We start from the raw sequence: 14,152 nt of genomic DNA on the forward strand, positions 1-14,152 counted from the left end.
CCAAATTGAAGGAAAATAATTCTGCAAGAAAATGGTAGAATGAATGGAAACCACCTGAAAAAGAGGTTGCTTCTGTTGTGGGCTGCAACACAGGCATTGACCTTGTGTACTAGTTAATATCGTGAAGCCGTCCAACACCTCATCTCTAACGGCCAATATTTAATTCTTAAAGATGGGAAGAAAGTTTTAAAACTAAATAATGGTGTTGACATCCAAGGCATTGGCGCGTAAAGTTTGCTATAAAAGGCTAGCATCACTGCCTAAGAGAAGCATCATCACAATAACGACTTCCTCATTGTTTACATCTTCTTTTACTACTCTTTCTCCATGGCCATTCCAGTCATTGATTTCTCCAAGCTCCGTGGTGAGGATAGAAAGAAGACGCTGGCTAAGATTGACAATGGATGCGAGGAGTGGGGCTTCTTCCAGGTACTCATAACAACTATGGATTTTCTCATTTCATTCATTGATATGGTGATGATTAAATGTGAAATGCTTTAAAATGATAACTAGGCATGTTTTAGATAATGGCTAAGTTAAAGGGATTGATTCTCATCCATATATGCACGTAGCTTTCATTGTGCACCTTCTATTGTGTGCAGAAGAATTATAATTTTCATGGATATCTCTTGTTGCAGTTGGTGAATCATGGAATTCCAGTCGAGCTCCTGGAAAAGGTGAAGAAGGTGTGTTCTCAATGCTATAAGTTGGAGAGGGAAGAAGCATTCTACAAGGACTCAGTGCCAGTGAAGTTGTTGAATGAGTTGTTGGAAGGGAACACCGGAAAGAAACTGGAAGATGTGGATTGGGAGGATGTCTTCACTCTGCTGGATGATAACGAATGGCCGTCTACACCCCAAGATTTCAAGTATGTATTAAAAAAACTTACTTCATTAACTCATACAGTTGTTTATTTACTCAAATAAGAATCTGTTATAGGATAGAACGTCAAATATGAAGCAGGAACAAAGAAGTTATAATAGCATTATAGATCAAACCCTGGAGATAGTTGATTTTAGCCAGCTTTAGTTGAATTGGTTGCAAAAACTAATTATTTACAATATTGGTACCAGGGAAACTATGGCAGAATACCGCAGAGAGTTGAAGAAATTAGCGGAGAGGTTGATGGAGGTAATGGATGAGAACTTGGGATTACCTAAGGGACACATAAAGAATGCATTCAATGGTGAGGAGGGGTGTGAAGCCTTCTTTGGCACCAAGGTCAGCCACTACCCACCTTGTCCTAATCCTGAGCTAGTGAACGGACTCCGAGCCCACACTGATGCAGGGGGTGTCATACTGCTTTTCCAAGATGACAAGGTGGGAGGCCTTCAAATCCTGAAGGATGGAGAATGGATCGACGTTCAACCCTTGGAGAACTCCATTGTCATCAACACTGGTGATCAGATTGAGGTCCTAAGCAATGGAAAGTACAAGAGTGTGTGGCACAGAGTCTTGGCTGGCACATATGGCAATCGAAGATCAATTGCTTCCTTCTACAACCCTTCGCTCAAGGCAACCATAGCTCCGGCACCACAACTGGCCATAGACCCAGTGACCAAGGAGGTTGAGCAAGCTTACCCAAAGTTCGTTTTTGGCGACTATATGTCAGTATACAGTGAGCAAAAGTTCTTCCCCAAGGAACCAAGGTTCCAAGCAGTTGGAGCCATGCAAAATAGCACCAATCCTATTATGTATTCATAAGTTTACTTGTTAAAGTTTGCTTGCCAAAGGCATAAGCCTATTGATTTCCCCTCTCTTGAAACTTCACTGTGTAAAAGAGGATGCTAATTAATATCAAAAGGTTGTCAGAGTCGGTGTTTATTTAAGATGGTCCTGTACTTGGCTTGGTTTGGGTCTTCTACAAGTGTACCAAGTCTGTTTTAAGTTTTTAAGTTTTGTTATGTACACTATTATCATGGTAAATGTCAAGTTCCAAACTTTCAATTATTCAAGTTGTTCAAGTACGATTCATGATTAATCGATGGTCGTATATATTTATTCATATTCTTAGTAGTTTAAATTAAAAATTAAATATAATCCGTTTATAAAAAGTAACTACTTAAGTTAATTTAAAATAAGTAAAACTTCACATAGAAAATGAATTCAACCCTAATATTTTGTAGATATGATATACTCACCATAAAAAACATCTTGACAAAATTTCAGCTAATTTGGAAACGCAAAAAATGATTGCAAAAACTCAACATTTATGGACTGTTAGATTTATTTTTAAAGATGACAACAATTTTTATCTATGTTAGAGATTTCCAAATGAACTGAAATTTTGTGGAGATGATTTTTATGGTGAGTGCTTCATAACCATAAAAAAATTAAGTTTGAATTCATTTTATAGGTAAGATTTTACTTACGTGCTTATTTTAAATTAACTTGAATAAATATTTTTTAGATAATGACTATATATATTATACTAGTTTTTGAACCCGTTCTACGAACGGGTGTCGTTATATTAAATTATTATGAAAATTATTAGTAACTATGTGGAGCTATGAGTTATGAATATTATATTGGTTTTTACTAAAAATTTTATGTGGACAGTTCTTTGTCTTCTCCAGTTCGGTTGTGTAACTGTTATCCACATGTTCTATGTACATCTATGAGATATGAATATTATATTGACTTTCACTAAAAATTTTTATGTGGACGGTTATTTGTCTTTTCCAGTTTTGTTGTTTGATTGTTATGCACATGTTCTATTTTATCATATAATTTCCCCGTTTGTGAAATATAAATACTGTTTTTCAATGTCAAACGAAATTCTCATTCTTATACCGGGGAATACTTAGCATGAGCATGGTTTAAAGTCTAAATGTGAGTTGTTGAAGTGAGTAAATTAAATGGTCATCCTCTCTTATCCTCATTTTATGAAAATCAAATTTCAATAAAGCGAATATGATATTGCCACTATTTTCAATGCAAAACTATACTTGGCGAGACATCCCTACTACGTTTATATCACTATAGGAGAAATTCCCCAAAACTTGGTGGTGTTGATGAATATCAGAAACAGAAACGCATAAAAAAAACAAAGAAAACTTATAGTAGAACTTAGCAATGGAAAATTTTCAAACAATCATGAGGCTACAAATAATAGTAGGGTATCTCAATCGACACGCGTTGTTAATTTAATGAGTTGTTAAATTTTTCCTGAATTTTGACTGCCATGTGTGTGGTTAATAATCGTAGAAAGTAATGACTACACTATTTTCTATATCATTGTTGGGAGTCTCTATTTTCATCAATTGTCAATCACTCTGTCGATCTCTCTCAGGTATTGTTCTTCATCTACTTTAGTGAAAAAAACTAAAATTTGTTGATATGCATGCATCATGTATGTGTATGTTGCTTCATATTTTTTTCTCAAGAATTAATCTTTGATCTTGTTGCGTTCATGGCTTCATGTTCTTATTAAAAAGATCAAGCAGAAGAGGTGTTGTATACATCGTAGTGGCTCTAATAGTTATATATAATCTTGGTGTCTTACGAATGGGTGGCTTTATATTATTATAGATTGTGCACTCAACCAGAGTCCCCTGATCATACCACCCAATCGATTGGCATTGTGACTACTGAAAATAAGTCTGAATTGTATAAAATTTACACTGCTCTTGGAGTTAAGAGAATTTCCGAGTCTATGCAGTTCAGCTATGGGATTTCTCGATCTCTACCAAGTCCACTCGAGAAGGTGGATCTGAAAAATGAGCTGATCAGGAAAAATCCGGTTAAAATCATATTGAGTTTTCTTGCTGTTCACTGTTCTAATATATCGGTGAAAGATCGATACAATACTGTAACATCTCTTCTTCAGCTCTCAGTTTATGAAACTGATGACCCAATTGTGGGAACCTTTAGTTTATTGCTGCCATCATCGAGAAAGATATTGGAGGTTAAGACTAATAAAATCATGATTTGGGAAAAGCGTTCTCATAGGCTACTTGTTCATAAATTGCAATCTGAAGATCAAAAGTTCAATGTAACCACATGGGAGTGATGATTTAGTCAATGATCTCTGCCAGATAATTTAGTTGGCTTTTACATTTGGGTTCATGGAGGATGCAGTGGCCATCTTGCTGACAGCAAAAAATCTGGAGCTCTCAGTGGAGGAGAAGGGTTCCTCAATGCTACATTCCCATCCATTCACGCATTTTCTCCTTCACCCAAGCGACATCGTCCTCACAGCCCAATGACTCCAAGTCCTAAGTATAGTAAGAAGCAACGATTATGAGGCGGTATTATGCACTTTCCCTTGTGTATAGATGTAAAGAATATGGTTGGTGCATATAGCTAAATCTCCCACTTGCGAACAATTGAAAATAAATTCTAGCTATAATTTTAACTATAACAAACCAAAAACTAAATGATATATATTTTCACAATACAGGGAAGAGAGAGGCATACTCCGTCACAAAAAATCAGCTCCTAAGTCCTAAACTAACATGGCCAAAAATTATATTCAAGCTTTAGGACATATGATAAAACATAAAAATGCATAGTTTTACTAATGAAATGAATAAAGCGATGAAACTCAAAACGTAAGTAAAACTAAATAAGATTATATACCTAAATTTATCAAAGATTGTTCTACTCTCTATCTATTGAACAGATATAGTGGAGTAGGAAGTTCGTTCCACTCCTAGTTCTTTCACATGTAAATGTTCTCTACGTATAAATAATCTTAACTAAAGTCTAATGAGAGATTTACGAAATGGCAACTAGACTACGATGCAACTACCCACAAGATGCAACTAGTCGACTATTAGAACAACTATGGGAATACTACGTTGATTCTATGATAAGGAGTTAGAGGGGGATTGATTCCACCTTAACTCGACTTAATCCTACTAATCCTACTAATCCATTTAATCGTCAGAATCCGAGTTGAATCGCCCCAACAACTGGTTACTCCTAATCCCTAATTACACATGGCATTTCCACCAATTCATAACTAGCATGTGAACGATTACACCCATTCTCATGGTGAACTAATCATTTCTAGAGTGGAAAGGAAATTACGACGACTCTACGATAATCGGAATCAAGCTTTCATCAAGGCTTCTCAACCCCCTCAAATGGAGGTTTAGCCGAGAATCATCATTCCCAATGGAATTCGAACAAGACATAATATAAAGATTTGAACTTTACTTGTTTAAACTCAATTACAAACTACTCATGCAATAATTGAATTAAACTAATAATGACAAATAATTGAATCTAAGAATTGAACTAAATAAGTAAATGGAAATGAAACTAGATTACCAAGAACACTATTTTATTAATCTAATGAATAATAAAACAAATGATTCAATACTCAAGAAATAAACTAATTAATTAATCTAAAACTAGATCTAGAACAAGATATGAAAAACTAATTAATTAACTAATTGAAATTCTAAAACTAAGTTCTAAAACTAATTAATGGAGGCTAACTAATCTAGTTCTAACTATCTACGTAATAGGGAAATTTAGATCTAAACAATTGTAAATGACAAGAATCGAGATTGACAAACTAGCTATTTTATTTATCAAACTAATGAAGAACAATGATTCTAAAGATTAATCTAAAACATTAATTAAATTGAAGCTAAACTAAATTAAAAACAATTAAATCTAGATATAGAATTATCTATAGTTTTAGGTCTAACTAGCTACCATTAACAAAGAGTCAAGCTCTTGTTTTTATACTTTCAGATCCAAAAATCATGCATGGGCTTGGAGCCATGTTTTGGGCCAGAGAATCAGGCCCAAAACCCAATTCTTTCAATCCAAAAAGGCTTATTCAGCTGCAGTTGGCTTCAACAGACTTTTCGTCCACTTCTGCTCCTCTGATTGGGTCAAGGCTTAGACCATTAGAAAGCTCTTTCCGAGCCGGTCGTTTTTACATAAGATAGGCCCAATTCCGAGATCCGAGTCCAAAGATATGGCCTTCGGAAGTTCTGCGACTTTGAGTGTTGTTTCTGCCTGCATCGACTTTCCAACTTTTGACCGGGCTTTAGAAAGGCTTTGTCTTCTTGAATCTTGGCCTTTAATCACCGAACTCCTTAGCAACCGACCTTTGCTCCTTTATCTCGCTAAAATGGCACATTTCTGCACATAATGGACTTTGAAGCCCTCGAATGCATAAAACACGAATCGAGATTAACTCTTAATTATTACTCACATAATTGGTCTAAAAGTATGACTGTTACATGGTTAAAACTACAGTTTTGGGCTCTTATCAAACCACCCCCAAACAGCATTTTACTTGTCCTCAAACAAAGATGAGAAATTAGAATAAATGACCAAAAAATAGAGTTCTATCTACTCTCGTTTCGCTGAGTGCGATTGCATTGACCATATTCAACAAGGCCCCTTAATCCACTAGGAATTCCCTAGTGGACGAGTTATAGCCTCGTGAGAGTTTTCTAGTGAAGGTACTCACAAACTTCATCTATACTACAACGACTAAGAAATAAAACTATTGTTTCCTTATTCATGCTCTTAATTAACTATACCTCTCACTAGCAATGCATATAGAGTAATCAAGTCGAAACCTAAGCTAATATATGCATAATAATCAATCATCTACAATAAACATATATACAATGAGTAATACTATGAAATGTCTAGCAGGTTCGTTTCTGAAACTCGGGATATCGTCCTTAAGTAGGTTCTCACAATAATAGTCAAGATACAACACTCTGATTTTTCCACTCAAGTTTCACTACTCCAGTGTGCAGTGGGCACACTTTACCTTACAATCTCAATGACAACAAGGAAACCGGAATCGATCAAACACATCTGCCACTTACTATCACACTAACCTATTCCAAATTGAGCTAGAGGTCTTTATTAGGTGTTGCGGGGATTAGGAGATGGTTTAAGAAGGAAGGAAATGGATATTCAAAAAGGACAAGTCTGAGATAATAGAGTCTTCATATTATGTAACTTAGAGAAAACCTTGTTATTTTCTTTTGCTTTTATACTTTGTTTCCATCCTTAGCCATATTTTTCTTTTTCTTTTCTTTGGCTTTTGACTCCCTTTTATTCTATTTTTGGAGTTTTTATTTATTTCTATTTTTCTTTTTCTTTTCTTGGGATGGAAACTTCTTTTCTTTATTTTCTGAAGCAATTAACTAACTTTTGTTTACACAGGTTTTTCTCTTCTTCTTTCTTCCTCATTCTATTCTCAGACTTATCTAAATTGGGTAGGTTGAATTTTTTTATTTTGTTTTGTTTTGTAACAGGGTAAAGGATTTGTGGTTTATGAAAGGCTAAAGAAAGGCTCGTGAGGGGCTTAATTAGCGAAAAATAATTCATAGGTTTGAATTTCTGGCTATATCGATCCAAAGAGGGCCTAAATTCTCGCTTTTAGGATATGGTTTAGTGATCAAGCAAGTCGACGCGGTGATATCTCTATCCGGATTTTACTTCTTCCTTGTGTCATTTCTCAAATGTTTCGCTTCATATAAAGCTTTTTAGGTTATATTCTCCCAGATTTGTAGAATAAGTACTCTAGCCTAGAGTTCAAAACTTATCGCCAAACAATCATAGATACTCATGTAATATATTTATAGATAGATGCAAAGATTATTACCTACATATTAACCTAAGTTTCTAAAAATTATTCTAATACAAAAGCTACGTGAGACTTCTAGATTATTAAGAGCATAGAGAAGGAAAACAATACCAATATTCCCAAGTGTATAGCATGAACTTATTTATTTATATTTTTTTTTGAAATTTTAACTAGAAAAACAAGTGCATATTATACCTATCTATATCCTAACAAATTACAAGCTATGTTTTGTCAAGAAGCATGCTTTGTCCTCAAAGCATTTAAATAAAGAGGGTAGGAAAAATACTATTGAAGCGCGTGAAATTCAGGAACATCTGCAAAACAAGGTTAGAACATACTAATATATGAAATAAAAACTGACTCAACTCTATAAGAGTTCCACCCATTATGGGGTTAACAAGAATCAAATTGCTTGGGACATAAGCAGACAATAACTAGAATTAAAACTTACCTTATCTCCCGCTTTATTCATCATCCTGCTCATCATCTTCTTCTATAAAGAAGTGAGGTTCCCTCGCGTCCTGCCATGCCATGATAATTTGCCAGGCTTCCCGCCATTTATTATCTATTATTGCTAAGCTATTAAGCGCTACTTGGTCTGACGGGGTGTAGGGTGCAACCTGATGAGGTTGTATCCTCCACCCTTGCCAAGTCATTGCACGGAAAGATCGAATAATACTATTGGTGGGTCGCATGCGATGTCGACCGTAATCCAATCCGTGAAACGTGTACAAAAAACAGGAAAGAAACATAGCATAATACGGGAAATTAGAACATGCATAAGAAGATACTTATGCCTCATGCTATGGGCTCGAGCTAAACTAGACATCAAGGTTCGGGGAAGGTCATGGCACATACGCCCCGTGGCTAAAGCAAGGAAGACGCCGCAAGTGGCATCATTCACGTAAGAAAACGCCATTCCCTAAAATATTTAGCATGATCCAAAACATAACAGTTCCTATGTTCATGGACAAAGCTACCAAAGCGCGACGTTATATTCCCCTTGGTCCTCGATACGAAAATGCCCGCCCCATAGGACTCATGCAAAACCCATAAGTGTAGACATACATATTATCTACCCAATAGCACCATGGGTCTTGTATTTCAAATGGGCATAGCAAGTCCAAGAACAAATGCTAGCAAGAACCCGGTAATTTCCATTGGTTCATCATCAATGTTGATGGAGAACACTTGTTCTCCATCCGGTCTCTCAAAGAAAATGCAGTTATCGTAAAAATAAGATGCTAGTGTTGGAGAATAAAGTGCATCGTCTTACCATAAGCGGTTCCCAAACCACGATGTGATCGCCATAAAAACCAAGCACCATAAATAGTGCTTTGGAACAAATCTTCAAAGACTGTTCGATATCAATGTAGGAGATGTCATCTCAAAATTACGCTCTGGAATAGCTGCGAATGACCCGCTAACAACCCGCAGAAAACTGGAATTTGTCTTGTCCACGAAAGTCAGGGCGCGAGTGCGCTCCACTTGGGCTTGAGTGCGCTCTGATGATTTTGGAATTCCAGTGTTTGAGCGAAGTCGCCACCTTGAAGGAAAAAGCGCTCGCATAAAAAAAATTCGACAAATGTGTGTAGGCGAGTGCGCAGGCCCGAGATGCTGAAGATCGAAAAAATGAGACGAAACGTGGGAAACGTGGGAGTGAAAGGTGAGTGATGGAAGTTAGGTGTAGTGTGGGTTGTGAGTGTAGAATGAATGAAGTTTATATAGGTTTTAAGTTGCTAAAACGGATCTGAAAGTTGCCAAAAAGTTTTTCAAAGAGCCTCGAAATACTAAAATTTCCAAACCCGAAAACGAAAACAACTCATTTTCTTGATTCTAAAACAAACCTAGTATCTTTTAGGTTGAATTTAGGATAGAATCTACCTATTTTATCGAGATTTCATCCTACCATGATACTTATTCATAGATATGCCTAATCGGCTATATTCTCACCCTGACTCCGCAATAACTTCTAAAACGAGGGTCATATAAAAATCATGCTAGAATAGATAACACCACCCCCAAACAATTTGGGAAGGTGGGATCAATATTAAATAATCACGCACAATAAAAATAACGACATTATATTAAAATTGGCATTAAATGCCCTTTTACTACAAAATCCAAATTACGGAATTAAAACTTACATTAAAACAACTAACAATAAAAAAACTACAAATAAAAAAACATCAAACTATACTATCCCTAACCACTTCGGTACTGGTAGCGGAGGGCACACGCCAGAGATGGCTCCCGAGCTCTCGGATCGGTCGACACCATTCGCCTTTTCAAATGACGACGCCTCGTCTCGATGTTTGTATCCTCGTAAGGAGAATCCCCGTGAGGTGGGAAGCTGATAAGAGCCCAAAACTGTAGTTTTAACCCCTCAGAATAGCCATACTTTTAGACCAATTATGTGAGTAATAATTAAGAGTTAACACCGACATTTGTTTTTATGCATTTCGTGCTTCAAAGTCCATTATGTGCGAAATGTGCCACTTTAGCTTGAGATAAAGGAGCAAAGGTCGGTTACTAAGGAGTTCTGTAATTAAAGTCCAAGATTCAAGAAGACAAAGCCTTTCTAAAGCCCGGTCAAAAGCTGAAAAGTCGACGCTGGGCAGTAAACAAAGACACAAGTCGCCAACTTCCGGGGCCGTATCTTTAGACTCAGACCTCGGAATAGGGCCTACCTTATGTCAAAACGACCGGCTCGGAAAGAGATTTCCAATGGTCTAAGCCTTGATCCAATCAGAGGAGCAAAAGTGGACGAAAAGTCTATTGAAGCCAACTGCAGCTGAAGAGGCCTTTTGATTTGAAGAATTGGGTTTTGGGCACGATTCTCTGGCCCAAAACATGGTTCCAAGCCCATGCACGATTTTTGGATCTGAAAGTATAAAAACCAAAGCTTAACTCTTTGTTAATGGTAGCTAGTTAGACCTAAAACTATAGATAATTCTAGATCTAGTTTTCATGTAATAAAATTAAGTTTAGTTTAATTTCAATTATTGTTTTAGATTAATCTTTAGAATCATTGTTCTTCATTAGTTTGATAAATAAAATAGCTAGTTTGTCAATTTCGATTCTTGTCATTTACAATTGTCTAGATCTAAATTCCCTTATTATGTAGATAGCTAGACCTAGATTAGTTAGATTATTAATTTAGTATTTAAATCATTGTTTTATTATTCATTAGATTAATAAAATAGTGTTCTCCATAATCTAGTTTCATTTCCATTAATTGTTTAGTTTCAATTCGTAGATTCAATTATTTGTCATTATTAGTTTAATTCAATTATTGCATTAGTAGTTTTGAATTGGATTTAAACAAGTAAAGTTCAAATCTTTATATCATGTCTTGTTTGAATGATTGCGTAATGATTCTCGGCTAAACCTCCATTAGAGGGGTTGAGAAGCCTTAATGAAAGCTTGATTCCGATTATCGTAGAGTCGTCGTAATTTCCTTTCCACTCTAGAAACGATTAGTTCATCATGAGAATGGGTGTAATCGTTCACATGCTAGTTATGAATTGGTAGAAATGCCATATGTAATTAGAGATTAGGAGTAACCAAATTGTTCTGCGAAGCAGTTCAATTCGGATTACGATGATTCGTCGTTAGTAGGACTTAGTCGAGTTAAGGTGGAATCAATCCCCTTCTAACTCCTTATCATAGAATCGACGTAGCATTCCCATAGTTGTTCTAATAGTCGACTAGTTGCATCTTGTGGGTAGTTGCATCGTAGTCTAGTTGCCATTTCGTAAATCTCTCATTAGACTTTAAGACCGATTTATTATAATGAGAGCACAAAGATCTTGGAAGGACTAGGAGTGGAACGAATCATCTACTCCACTATATCTCATAGGATTGAGAGTAGAAATCTTTGATAAATATAGACAAATAATAAGTTTTAGTTTACTTACGTTTTGAGTTTCGTAGGTAAACTTTTATCATTTTATGTTTTATCAAATGGCGCCGCTGCCATCTTAGTTTCACTTTCGCATTGTTTTCGTAGTATAAGTACTCTTCTTAAAGTCCTATTAAACCCACCCACCCTTGTTTGATTCATACTGTGGTTGTCCGTTTCAAAGATTGAAAACTTCCGAAAAAAAATTGCGCGCACGAGCTCGACAAGGCCAAAGGAGCGCTACCGCTCAAGTTACTAGAAGCTTAAGCGACCAGCCCAAAACACCGTAACTTGAACTCGACACCGAAGCGACCACGCTTCAAAGTGAGCGCACCCAGCGCCACGAAATGACTTTTGCCGGATTTCCACAGGTTTGATTCGAACTTTGATTTTTCAAGTTTTTCAGTGTTCTAACTAGTTATATACACTGAACACGCGTAAACAAGACGCTATTCATAAGCGAAGCAAGGACGCAATTAGGTATTCCTTTCTTCCACACCTCGCATCTCCTATTAGAGGTTTATATTAATATATCAGGATTGTTTGGAGTGTTGACGTAATTAGCTAAGTTTGGTCTTAGCTTTGTATGAGATTAAGGTCTGGTCGAACAAAAACACCGAGCATAATTACACAGCAACATCGACAAGCACGCCTATCTAGTATACCACTCATTGCACCTCTAGCTATTATTCTACATACTCTACCTGACACAATGCCCAACGAAGGAGAGACTCCTCTCTCGGACTTTTATAAAGCCTTGAGCGATAGCCCCAAATCTTGCATCGTTCTAGCATACCCAGTGGGGGATTTCCGAATCCCCCCAAATATTTTTAATTTGTTACCCGTTTTCCATGGTTTAGACCATGAAAAACCTTATCAGCACATGGGTAGGATTGAACAAGTCCTTACAACATTCCATCATCCTACGGTTGGTGCGGAACAAATTAAACTAAAGGTATTCCCTTTCACCTTAGCCGATAAGGTGGCGTCTTGGTTAACTGCCCAAGCGCCTAATTCTGTGGACTCGTGGGCTAAACTTGTTCAGCTGTTTATGGAACATTTTTACCCACCCCTAAAGACGGATGAGATGCTTTCCAAGATTCATTTCTTTCGACAAAAATCCTCATGAATCATTTTCACAGGCTTGGAATCGTTTCACCGATCTCCTTATAGAGTGTCCACATCATAACTTAGCGAAAGACACGCGTTAGTTCGCGGCCTTTTTCAAAGGACTTCTACACCACCATAAAGAAGTCCTTGACATAATGAATGGGGGTAGTTTCTTAAGTAAAGGAGCCTCGGAGGCTTATAAATTTTTAGAGGATCAAACTAAGCGAAATAACAACTGGGGGGGTAGTGACGATATCCACCGCTCCGCTAGTTCTTCTAATACAGTTACGGCCGCCGGTATGTTTGAAATTAAACACGATCCCGAGCTTAGAACTCTAATCGAATCACTCACTAAAAAGGTAGAGGTCATTTCTGTTCAACAAAAGCCTATCCCTGTCATGAATGTAAATTCCAATCCATGTAGTTTCTGTTGAGCCCCGAAAGCATCCCGACTTCCACTGTCCTATAGCCTATGAACAGGCTTGTTCCATTAATAGTGAACATAACGCCCCTTGGAGACAAAATCCCAACTTCGGTTGGAGAAATAACCAACACGTCACACCTCCAGGGTACAATAATCAATATGTTAGGCCAACGCACAATTTTATCCAAGCTCCACCACGACAAGTACAGGGTAGTTTTAATAATTATAATGCTAATAGAGGTATCGTCCCGGTAAATAATAACTATCAAAATCCGCCAATAAATAATTCACGTGAGATAGTTCCAGTCACATTACCCGTGACTACTACACCCACACAACCGGATCGTCTTGACACCTTCATACAAGTGAGCCAAAAACTTTTCCAAACCATTGCTCAATCTAACCAACAGCTTCTACAATCCGTTAATAATTTAAGCCAACAGTTGGCCCAAGATAAAGCCTAACCCAAAGGTGTGTTTCCAGGTCACGCAATACATAATCCTAAAACAACAAACATAGCCTTTGAGGTAACGAATAATACTAGTAATGAATATAAAAATGTAGGTGAGCTAAAGGCCATCACCACTCTCAGTTCTGGCAGAGTGGTTGATAACAAAGTAACTATGCCTATAGTTACCCCACCAAGAGTCCCTACACCGCTATTTTACTAGATACCAAATAGAAACCAAGAGCCTACCACTTTGTAGAGGTACCCGATTAACACAACCTAAGAAACAGTAAAGCCAAGGTTAAACATCCAGTGATACCATTGCTAAATATAGACGAAGCCACCGCTTCCACAAAAAATTAGCCATGTTAACTAGGGATACTAATTATGAGGAGATTAGGGACATTTTCAAGAATCTAACTATAAACCTTCCCTTCCTCGGCTATTAAAAAAAGCTACCACACCATGCTAAGTTTCTTAAGGAGTTGTGTACTACTAGGCGAAGACCAATATACAAAAAGACGCTTTTTAACAGAACAATTCCCAACTCTATCTGAACATAATGGAATTGTTAAGTACAAGGACCCTGGTCGTCCTACTATACAATGCACCTTAGGAGATTCTTATACGACAACCGCGTTATTAGACCTGGGGGCTAGTGTTAACTTACTCCCATTTTATTTGTATAGA

General features: G+C 36.9%; 1 protein-coding gene and 1 long non-coding RNA gene across 2 annotated transcripts in view; one reads left to right on the plus strand and one right to left on the minus strand.

Annotated features, from left to right (window-relative positions):
* Window positions 1–265: 265 nt before the first annotated feature.
* LOC147502840 (2-oxoglutarate (2OG) and Fe(II)-dependent oxygenase superfamily protein) lies at window positions 266–1,950 on the plus strand. The gene is made up of 3 exons (XM_086603911.1): window positions 266–429; window positions 639–868; window positions 1,074–1,950. The coding sequence occupies exons 1-3, from the start codon at window positions 328–330 to the stop codon at window positions 1,702–1,704; spliced, it is 963 nt and encodes a 320-aa protein (XP_086460037.1). The 5' UTR covers window positions 266–327; the 3' UTR covers window positions 1,705–1,950.
* A 1,979-nt stretch (window positions 1,951–3,929) lies between these two features.
* Window positions 3,930–14,152, minus strand: part of LOC147502841 (uncharacterized) — a 32,242-nt gene continuing 22,019 nt past the window's right edge. Inside the window, exon 10 of the long non-coding RNA XR_015220068.1 lies at window positions 3,930–4,217. This is a non-coding gene — a long non-coding RNA (uncharacterized LOC147502841). The remainder of the gene's footprint in view (window positions 4,218–14,152) is intronic.

The sequence above is a fragment of the Coptis chinensis genome, chromosome 4 (genome assembly GCF_015680905.1).
Source record: "Coptis chinensis isolate HL-2020 chromosome 4, ASM1568090v1, whole genome shotgun sequence".
Classification (NCBI taxonomy): Eukaryota; Viridiplantae; Streptophyta; class Magnoliopsida; order Ranunculales; family Ranunculaceae; genus Coptis; species Coptis chinensis.